This window comes from Sipha flava, unplaced genomic scaffold, assembly GCF_003268045.1.
Source record: "Sipha flava isolate LNK unplaced genomic scaffold, YSA_version1 44_pilon_pilon, whole genome shotgun sequence".
NCBI lineage: Eukaryota > Metazoa > Arthropoda > Insecta > Hemiptera > Aphididae > Sipha > Sipha flava.
In genome coordinates, this window is record NW_020273203.1 from 1092631 (window position 1) to 1104728 (window position 12098).

Consider the following 12098-nt stretch of genomic DNA (forward strand, 5'->3'; position numbering starts at 1 on the left):
GACGCCGTTGGGCGTGTTGGCGTGCTGGCCGAGCACGCCGCTCTCGAACGACTTGCTGGACTTAATGGACTGACCGACCGCGGCCGAGGTCTTCGCGTCGTCCGCGGCGGTCGCGGTGTTCCGGTTGGCGTCGACCGCCGCCGACGCCGCGGGCTGAGACGTTTTGCCGTCCGGGTTGTTGTTACTCCGGTTCTGGTACGCCGCCTGGTTGATGTTCTTCGGCGGCCCGTAACCGCTCACCGGGTACACGCGGTCCGGCACGCACTGCCACGGCGTACCGCCGCCGCCGCCGCCCACGGTTCCGCGGATCTCTTGGCTGGACCACGTTCTCGTCCCGTTGGACCGTTGTTCCGCGCCGTTGCCGTTGCTCGTCGACCGCGTCGAGTTGTTGTAGGCAAAGTCGCGCGCCTGATTTTCCGTCCTCCTGTTGTGCGCGTTGTCCTTCTGCTCCAGATCGTGCAACCACCGCGAATGATTCAAAAGGTTCCGTTGGTCGTGACTAGAAAAGTTTGTTGTCGTGCCGAGCAATGTAGACGGGTTGGCGTAGAGCGCGGAACACGTGGCTTTTGTGTTCGGGTCGCCCGCCGACCTCATCATCATATTATTCAAGTTAGGTTGTTGTATTCTGCTGTAAAAGTATAAAAAACGAAATTGATCAATGGTTCAAAAATAAAATAAAACAATTACTATTATAGTCATAGATTATAGTACATCGAGTTTAATTAATTTTTGTTTGTGAAATGTTTTACGTTTAATCACACGCGATTCATTATGTGTTTCAGACGAACTCGATAACATAACACGGAGCCACACTGGAAACACACTGAAATGGTTGTACTTAAATAAACGATCGAATTAATTGTTGTTATATTGTGTTAATTATTTTGTGTTTTTTTTTTTTTTTGCTTCTTCAATAAATTACACCGAATGTTGTGCGTTTTCATTGTCCTACCCGAAAAAATCCTGATCTCTTGTCATTATAATTTTATATGGTAATTTTCCGACAATACGAACGCAATTATTTGTTACAAGCAGTGCTCGACTTGAGGGGGGACGCAGGAGGACGGAGTACCCCAAATAATTTCAGAAATTTTAGCATCCCCCTACTATAATTACGCTATAATCATAACGCTCAGCCAGTTATGGGGACGTCCTTTTTTTAAAGTAAATAGAGTCCTCTTCTTTAATTTTGCCAAGTCGAGCATTGGTTACAAGTAAATTTAAACATTAATAAGTTAAATAAAGTTAGATTTAATTAAGCTATATAAATAGTATTATAATATTTTTGATTAATCAATTAATGTTATTCCGATTTACAATAATAATTATTCAATTCGATATAAAATCTTTCACAACAAAATATTTTTATTTTTTTTTTTTCGTAATGAACGGCTTGTTTTCTATGGATGAGAAATCGAATCATAAAGTAATGAAAACAATTAAATAATACATTTGGAGTATGAATAACTAATTAAAATAACATGTCTAAGTACCATCAATATGCTATGGTCACATTCAGATTTTGTATGAATTTATTATAAATTTATAAAACAAACATAAAAAAAATGTAATTATTATTTTTCATTGATGTATGTCAATTTTTTTTTATAACCTTTGTTAAATTTTTCCAATTCTACCATAAATAAAATAACTAACTTTAAGACTAGAATTATTTTAACTTGACTTAACCGTTGCTTAATTTGCCCTGACAATTGTTGAGATCAAAATTAATTATTTTGACTTTATGAATGTTAAAGTGTAGCTATATTATTGTTACATCGGAAAGGCTGAATGTGTTTCAAAATTATAACCTAAACTAACCTAAAAAATATTTTTGCACCTAATATCAATATTTTAATATTAATGGTTGATTTTTAAGATTTAATAGAATTCATGTTTTCTCCAAAATATTATTATGACAGGCGTTTTACACTTATTGACAGTTCTGATTTAATGTGACAAAAACGACTTCCTAGTGATTATAATTTGAATGCCATGCATAACTTTAGGAATATAACTATAATGTGTTAATAAAATCGTGTGTTTTATTACATTGTATAAATATCACGTTTAGTTGGACCAAACGAAACGCATTAATATTATGATAAATTATTTTTGGACATTCACTTTCCATTGAGGAAGAAAAAAAAACTTCGACACGATCGATGAGGTTTTTTTTCTTTAGCGCATTTTTAAAGAGAAAATTTATTTGAACGTAATAAGTAATACGTGTCTCATCTTTTATGCCTCGCAATAGGTTATTATAATGTATAAAAGAGGGGTATTACTACAATCAATATACACCCTCGGAAGCCTCAATGATTAATTTTAAACGCAACAAAAAGAAACTGACAATTATATAAAGTGACAAGTTATATTTTGAATACAGGGGGAAAAAAAAAAGTTTGAAAACTTTTAACATTAGCTAACTTAAAAGTTTACAGTTTAATATGCTTACCGTAGTATTATTTAAAGAACGACGAAACATATTAAAATTTTATTTTTTGCATGCGTAATCTATCGTAGTAATTAAAAAGAGAAAATATTTATATAGCTATGTAATTAATACGGTTACCTAATCGATCACTATAATGGTCAATTGCGTACGGATGAATATTTCATCGTGTACAAGAAATTCACCTTCTTGGAAAATCGTTTTCGCACGTTAAAATGCGTTTTCAAGACGAAAGTCGAATCTTAAATGAAAATCCGTTGATATTTCGAATATCATAAGTCACGATTTACGTTCTAGAAGTCTTTTGTGGGAATCTAGTGGGAAACTTGTACAATATGATTATTTTGTAATTTTACGGCTATTTGTTTTAAATTTACGCACTATTCGAAAAACTTTAGTTTACCGTTCAAATGAAAACAACGAAAAAAAAAAAAATCTCAATTAGCTCTCCAAAATTTAGTCTGCTATACATATAAGGTTTAAAAAGGGTATTAAACAACTGTTCTCTATCAATATACTATATTATAATGAACGGTAACTATGCGAAAAACGTATGTAAAATATTGTTTACACAATGCAAAAGCGCACTAAGCAGTACATCGAAACGAGATATTGAAGTATACCGTAAATAAAATTACTAATGGTTGTTTTTATCATCTTTTTTTTCAGATTTATAAAATTGATTATAAAATAACGAATTTTCGATTTGTTTAACGTGTACATACGTATAAATGTCATCCAATTTTTTTTTTTTTTTCATTACAATTTTCGCAATTAACTTGTAATACAATAACAAGTAAAACATTTTTAATACCACAGATCATGATGAATGTTGGGCCTTGTTTGTTCTATGACTATATTCCATAAAATTAATATTAAAATGTTTTGTTGTAAAATAAAAAATAAATCTGAATTTTGTGAATTATAGTATCATATATCTGTATTAAATTACTAAAATTGTAAAAAAAAAAAATAATGGTTAAAAATAACATTCACCGATATAAAATTAATTGAATCATGGGCTCATCTCAAGTTTTAATCAAAATAAAACTTTGCTACATTATCTACACATATAGACCGGTATTTTATGATCGAGAAGGACTCGTATTTCTTTTCTATTGGGATCAACGAATGAATTAATTATTGTTAATTGCTAAAATAAATAAAATAATTCAAAAGAAAATCCGTTTTCTTTTGGTTTCTTGAAATATTTTTATTTTCAGATATTCAATTATACTATACATAATGTAATTATTCCTATTCAGTTTATTGTGATTAAATTAAATTAAATTTGAATAGCAAATAAATCGAACGAACGTGTGGAATAAAATATGATATAAGAATAAGAAAATTTACAAATAAGGTAAGTGCATTGTTATTAATAAAATAAGAACAGTTAATGTTAAATTATGGATCTGATACGTAATTTATGATTCTAAAACGGAAAAAAACAAAGGTGTTATGTTAAATTAAAAATAAAGAATTTAAATAACATCAATTCATGGTAAAATAATTTTTTTACGTTATCTATGCAAAATAAATAATATGATTATCAATAACGATGATGATAAAATAATAGTAGCAATAAAAACAGCGTTAAATCGCACATCTGTTACCGCGGCAACAAAAATTACAACGGACAGAATGTCAACCGTAGTATGTATGTTCTATACGCAGGTACGACGAGAATGGATATTATTATAATAGGAATTTTGTATTCTGTGAAGTAGGTGCATTATGATGGTGCCTGTACCACTGTTCGTATTGAAATTAACGCAGTGGAACTAATTTAATATTCAAAATTGTACTTGGCGTAATTATTATAATACGGTGTATAATAATAAAAACGTAATCGTACCTATTACATGCATTTCAAGTAGTTGAGTACGTACAGATTTTTTTTTTTCGTCCCGTCGGTCAACTGACTTGGCCGAGTACAACCGTAACCGATTTCATCTTCTAACGTTTCGCGGGCACTGGTAACAGTATCACCCTAGACGAAATAGACGAGCAAAGGGTGTGTAAGAAAAAGCACACAGCAGTTATGTGTACGAACGGCACACCGAACTCGCGCGGTTTCCATACGTTATTTATGAGTCGATACCGAAACGTATACCGGATCGCAGTTATACTCTTGATGATGGGTCACAATGACCTGGTGGATTATTCGACTAATCGAGTTGGAATAGTTGAACGTGAAAACGATCGAACCGCACGAGGAATATGTATAGCTCATCATAGACGGTTTTTTATTGATTCGATATTCATTAACACATCACGTCGAAAAAAACTATATAGGTAGAAGAAATCGTTGAAAAATATCGTCGCGCTGTAACGTTGATGTACCGAAGACGGTACGGAACCTTCGAGTCGAATCGTTACGATTTTCGCACGATGAGAACGATCGCTTTTCAGATTTTTAAAACAATGTTGGGTTTTTAACGAAACGTTTACCGAATCGAAACAGTTTTCTAACGGTGAGATGAATTCCGATCCGTCGATTGAAATTCACGTAAACCAAACTTACGGGGTCCGATCGAATTACGATATTACTCTGAGCGGGGGGGGGGGGGGATTCAGAGAGAAAAAATGAAGAACAAACGCGATTACGGACGGTACAAATCACTCGTCCGGAGATGGCAAACGAAATGGCGCTGACAATACGTCATTGTTGCCAGATCGATGTCAACTTGCGTTTCAATTGGTGCGGTACGCGCGCTGGGAACGCGGTGTGTTTACAATCGAAACGTGAAAAACAAAAACCACGTGGTCCGAACGAGGTGAATTTCCGCACTCGAGATCCCTGGTAAACGGTTCGGTGCGTACAATGGGACCCCTTCGAGAGAAAGGCTTACGAGTGTTGACAGAACGGAAATCTCGCGAGTCAACACGTACTTACTACTACGTTTCTCGTTTGGTCCGGGACGAAAAAATGAAATCCATGATACGAGGGTGTGTTGAAATGTCGAACCGAAGTTAATATTGTGCACCACGAGCAACCGTTCGTTGGAGAAATAAAAACCTCAAAACTGTACGGTCGATGGAACGTGTTTGGTGTTTGGTGTTTCGATCATGTAAATCATTGTCGTTGAACGCCGAACGACGGGTCCGTTTCCAAAACAAATCGAACGATCTCAAACCGTTCGCGGGTTCGAACGAAAAGTGTCCATTGCGAATCAATAACGCTTTACCGGACGAATGAATGTTGCCGCCGAGTATCAAAACTGCAATCCGGTGCGAACTTTTGAAAAGCGATAACCGTAAGCAAAAACATTCTATCCTAAAGGCATCAGTTGAACGTTAATCGATTCTCATGTACGAGTGTTATTCGTAAACGGATTGTTCAAATGTTTTCCAACGCTACTCGTTCAAGGTTCGATACGAGACTGTGTGTGCCGGTCACCGGTCAAACGATAAAATCATTAAATGATTTTAGATCGCCAAGAATTATCGCTTTAGTGTTCGGTTTTTAATGTTCACAATAAAACACCGCACAGTTAAATTATGTTTTTAATCATGTATTTAATGAAATACCTGAATTTCGCGTAGGCTTTAGATTTTGGTCCAAAAGTTTTGCGTTTGCGCTAATAGCAACGCTGATACCTAATGTACGAGGAATATTCTTGAACAAATATTAAATGTTTTATCCCCCCTTCCTCCCGAAATGACAAATATATATTAAATAAGTGATTTGGACACCAGAATATGCTATTTTCTAAAATACACATCAAAATATGAATTATTAATATGATATATTGTATAAATGAAATATTTTATTGGATCACTAGAAATCACGAAATTGTGATGGTTTTATTACCGATGTTATGAAATCGACAATCCGTTGTTTCAGTCGGGTGAAAATTGCGTTTTTTTTGTTTGACCACTTTTCGAATCTTTCTATAGTGACTGACGAAAAAAAAAATAATATTTTTTTTTCTCTTAAATTTGTATTTGAAAATGTCATTTTTTTTCGCAACATTTATTTATCGTTACGATATATGTATACATAAATTAAGAACAAAAAGTTGTAAAAAATTTGATTTGCAAAAGCTCCATTAATTAAAATAATTTTAAACGTGCAAATAACTACAATGCATTTATATAATGATAATTACTATCGTACCAATAGGCTATATATATAATTATACTATGCTAGGAAATTATATAGATACTAAAATGTAATTTCACTAAAATAATAATATACTGTTAATATTAAATTTAAATTTACAAAATAAATATATACACGTACGTGCTCGTATATGTGTGTATGTGTGTTTATTGTGTAAAACGTATTTATTAAATAAAAAATCCATTCGCAAGAGGCTTTAACTCTTCGTACCTTGGTAACTGGTTCGCACTCTTTGAATTCGGTATGGCAGACGTGCACTTTTCGGCAGGACCTTCGCTATACGGTGGTGGAGGACTGTCACCTGCTTCGGGCACTGTCGAGTCTTTTAACGGACAACTATATATAAACGCGTCATGCAACAAAAAAAAAAAAAAAAAACAAAAAAAATAGAATTTCGTGATTATCTAGCAACACGAAGAATGTGGAGGGAGTTATTTTGAACCTAATCGTTCGTATGACAAAACTACGTGTAAACAATCGGTAGTGCAAATCCGAAAAACGTACGACGTGCTTATCGATTAGGTTTATTTTTTATTGCGCACCTTTTAGCCCTCCGGGACGAATAAGTTTTCCGTTTGGACGAGAGAGGAGGCGAGTTGGACTTCACCGCTGTGTACGGTATTTCCCGCAACTGTTCCTCGGTCATGCCGTCCGTTTCGACCAGTTCGAACTCCAGATGCTTCTTGAGCTCTTCCGGCAGACGCGTCTTGCCGCTGCTTTCCGATGGCGATCTGGATCGTGACCTGCGCACACATCGTCACAATATATTTACATAGCATATAACTAAGTAGAGAGGTTAGATTAAAAAAAATAAAAGAAAGTTTGCGGTGTGAAGAACGAAGCGGATTGAACGGATTCGTGAGGTTTACAGTTACGGGCGAAAACGCTCTCAAAGAGTAGCGAGATCGCGCGCGAGGATTTAGAGTTAGAAATAAATAACGATTGTGCGGAATATAGTTTGTGACGCATTACAATACAACGTTTAACAGGGACGAAGTATGAACTGTCGAAATCGCGTGGGATACACGTGTATTTTAATGAATCGCGCCGGTTTCCGAAGATCGTTGAACGCCCCAGCTTATGCTGCAGCTATTTAATCACGATGTACAATACTGTGTTATGCGTTTGTCGTTCGACTGACGCGATCGGTTCGAAACGCGTTACGCGTCGAGAATCCACTGAAACTACCCGTTTATTAGTTTATTTTCTACGATTGGGTAATTTTTCGGCGCGAAAACGTTTCGCACGTATTCGAATAACACTACAAATGCGTTCTAATATTTCGCGCGTTACCGTGTATTGGATGCCAGCGAACAGATTTGTGATACTGATATCCGAACAAATCGCGTTTACAACGTGCGGTTTCGGTCCACGCGATTTCTGTCTGCGGTTCACCTACGCACAACGCGTATTGTTTACGAGGTTGTGGGATGTAACGATTTCTGTACGACGTTCTTGTTAGCGAAACATAAACGCGTTCCGTCTCACTATAATCCGAGTCGACCGCACGTCCTCGATCGCAATAATACGAACGTTTTTCGTCCTACAGAAATTGTTCTACAAGCGACGCAGGAGGCGCGTACCGCTGGCCAGGTGTAACGGACGTTTTTGCCGACCGCAGATTTTCACGAAAACGCGTCGAAAACATGCTGCTTTGCGTTTACGAAAATAATTGATTTAGGCATCAAAAGGCTAATAACTACGTCAACGAATCGTAAACATAATAAAGTAACCAAACGTACGCGTACCCGTTCAGCTTTGACGGTTCCGCGTTCTAATACTATGAAATTTTTTTTATGTACATTCATATTGATTTCGGTTTGTAAAGTGTAGCGTAAGATCTAATTTATGCGTTCATCGTTACCGTTGGATTTGTTCCTCCAGCCGTTTCGAGTTTGAAAAAAAAAAAATAGCTCGTAAAACGAAGGGTCGTGAAAAATGTTCGGAAAAAATAACCATCCGATAATGTGGTTCGCATCGAGTCTTAACGAGAATCTTTGCAAGCGAAACGGAATAGCAATGGACGGCCCCTTACCTGTGCTTCCGGTGTTTCCGCCTCCGGTACGACGACGAGTGGTGCGAGATCTCACTCTCGGACTCCAGACCGCTGTTCGCGTAACCCGAACGCGGCCGGACCACCGACGCTTTTTGTATGGCCGATCTGCCCTCCGCCTGTCGTCGCTGCACCTCGCGCCACTGTCCCTCCGACTCGACCAGCTGGTACCTGTGCCGCCTGTGCTCGTGTTCCTCGCCCGCCGACGACTTCCGGCTCCTGTGCCTGTGCCTTCGATGCGACTTGCTCGACCGTCCGGATTGCTCGCTCTCGTTGTCGGATGACCGTCGGTGGTTCCGGTGCCTATGCCTAGAGCGACACATTAACGGTTGTTATTACGATTTTTTTTTTTTTTTTGGTAGGAGCAAAACAAAAACGAAAAAACTTTCGCGTATTTTGCTCATAGACGTTCATCGACATAATTTTCGAGCGTCAAGACGACACAACTCCCTGTATAACTATCCCCCCCCCCTGAAACAGTCTGTATCGTCCGACACGTTTTATTTTTTTTCCAACAAAAATGTCGGAAAAATTACGAACGCGCACATGATCCGACTGAACGTCGCGCGGTTGAAACCGGACGCCACGACGGTGGTCGAAACCTAGCCACGTATGGACGGGAACACGACGTTAACCCCGACCGCATGATTTCGCGGAGCGCATGGTATTGTACGGGAAACGCAGGACTCGCGACCACTTTATCGTGACGAGTTACGCGGACCGAACTTGACCGCAAGAACATTGCTTTTAAAACGAACAAATTATTTTTATTAAAACAAAAATGGTGGAGGAGAAGGAGGAGGGGTGAGAATTAAAAATATCCAAAAATAAAGTCACTCCGTTGAAGACAGCCCGCTCTGAATTCGATTAGTACGAGTCGTTAAGAATAGCAATGATAAATTCGCATGGTCGGCTATCAACGCGTACCTGAAAAGTTACACCATAGCATTAAGCTATCGGTTGCGAATGTTGTTCTCACTGTTCTCTGTATGTAACTTTATTTTTTTTTTATTATCAACTTAAAAATCATCGATCGATGTATGTAAAGTACGATTGTAGAACGATTGTAAAAGGTTATGGCCTTAAGACTGGTAAAAACGTTTTAAAGCTACGAGAAATCGACTTACATGCGAACCATAGTCGTTGAATTGATACGAACAATGCTCAATGTGTACGCGCAAAGTTAACAAAGTCAAAAGTGTATTTGTCGTAAGCAAATATAGTTTAAGAAAATGTCACGCAGCGACTATACTATGTATGCTATATAAGTAATATAGTTTTACGATCTTGTTATTGCGTTCGTGGTATTAAGGTACCGTACGTGCAATTGTTAAAACAGCGTGTTCAAAGACGATTTCGAGAAAACACTACGCACGTTTTATCAAATAACGTTCGTTGTAATCGCACGCTTATGAAACTCCTAACACCGAGATCGTCAACGATTTCCAAGTAAAATATTTGAACGGTTTGAATCCTGATTCGTTCACAATTTGGTTCGGATCAAGTTCAAAAATATTTTTTTTTTTTTTTAAATGTATGAAAAATCACGCGAAAATTATGCGATATCATATACGTATATAAATGCATCACATTTGCTCGTTAAAATGTAAAAAGTTTCATCAAAACGAATTGTAACGCGTTTTGGTTGTGTTCGAAACGAGTCGTACACATATGTGTGTATATGTTTTATTCGTTGTTTATTGTGTTGAAACGTGCACGAATCCATGCAGTAATAAAATAATTAACCACGATGACAACGCGTTTCAAGATGAACTTTTCGCTGAAGATAATAATACGTTTAGTTGCCCGTGTCAAATGACGATATACCGTATAAGCCACACAAGTCCACGGTCAATAACAATAATTAGTTTAATTTATTTACCACGTTCCCGAATTTAGAAGCGCTTCGTTTTATTAATGTATTAAAACGGTGAACTGGTCGGAAAATCGATTTAAAAACTTGCACGGTCACCGGTTTAAAAGACCGTACGCGCCTGAAAACGGAAAGAGCATTTTCACATGTTTCGTGCGACAACGCAATAAAAGTACTAACATACTAAGTATTAAGTCTTTTTAGATAGAATTTTCATCAAGCCGGGAATTTACGAAAAAATTAATTCGGTGGCCACAAAACGCAAACCATATGTGTACAGAAAACGTACGTACGATGGATTTTGATAGGCGGTGGTGTCGTCGGTTTCGAATGTTTCAAACCAATAAATGGAACGCTAGAAAAGCGCGAGGAAATACGGTCTCTCAGGTAGTAAACCACGTGGTACGTACGCTTCACGATCTGGCGGCGGACCCAACCCGACGTGTTCGTTTAATAGAGTACACCGAATACGCTTTGTAACACGCGTCGTGCAAATACGTATAGTGTAGTGCTGGTGTAGGAATAAGAGGCAGTGGCGTCGAGGGTGGTTTATATTGGGGCTCTTATAAACTCCGTTGAAGTGGCGATTACTTGAGTTTATACGCACGTGTGTGTGCGAGTGTGTGTTTGGGTGGAAAAGTATATTGATCACTTACTCTTGCGTGTATATATATATATATATAAAACATTTTCGTCTCCTACCGGTGAACAAAGGTCAGATCCAGGATTTAGAAAGCGACGTGTACACAGAAAACAATAACGAGAAAAAAGGATCGCGTCGTCTCCGTCACGATAAAGTCTTTTGTGTAAGCGCAGAGACAGGATGCAGGGCCGAAAAGAACCCGCGCGCCCAAACGGTAAACATGAACGTTTTCGTGTTGCGACTGCGTACGTATAATATATTTGTGAGTAAGTGTGCGTTTTCGTGTGTGCTTCCATGCGTGCGCGCGTACCGTGAATACCTGCACGCCAAAGCCTTCTCTGGAAACGAGGGGTGGAAGAAAAAACACGGAGACGCGACATTTATCTCGGAACTCTCGGGTCGATGATTTATACAGGGACTACATGTACAGCACCGAGGTTCACGGGTTCGGCTATGCGTATACATTATTAATCAATGGGAAATTAAATTCCGCCGGAGACCGCGTTCGCGAAACGCCGATCCTCGATCGAGATAATACAAACGTAAAATGCATTATATCGTTATGATAATTTTGAACGGGCTCAGCTGATTTATCGAGTTTGCAATCATTATAAGTTGTTCCCGGTATCCTTCACCTTCGCCCGTGAACAGGCGTTGCAGCGCCTTCTTTGTCGAATGCTTATACGACACTCGTAGAGCCGTCCTGCCGATCGATGCTCAATGTTGCACCAAGCACTGTGCGTCGCGGAAAACAATTAAAAAATAAAGATAAAACCGAGCGCGTAGTGAACACAATTTTGCCATCGAGACTTTTACGACGAAAATATCACGGGATCGTAACTCTAAAATGAACTTAAGTGCACAGTCCGACCTAACCATTGTAATGATAATTTTTTCCTATCAATTTCGATCGATTAAAACTCTTAGCTTGAAATGCGTGCTGGT

At 37.9% G+C, this 12098-nt stretch overlaps 1 protein-coding gene across 1 annotated transcript in view; it reads right to left on the bottom strand.

Annotated features, from left to right (window-relative positions):
- The window catches only part of LOC112689491 (band 4.1-like protein 4), a gene marked incomplete in the record, with an annotated part of 94465 nt that overhangs the window by 3833 nt on the left and 78534 nt on the right, over nucleotides 1-12098 (bottom strand). Inside the window, 4 exon segments of the mRNA XM_025563229.1 lie at nucleotides 464-628; nucleotides 6795-6920; nucleotides 7127-7327; nucleotides 8620-8946. Coding sequence (XP_025419014.1) covers nucleotides 464-628; nucleotides 6795-6920; nucleotides 7127-7327; nucleotides 8620-8946 — 819 coding nt within the window.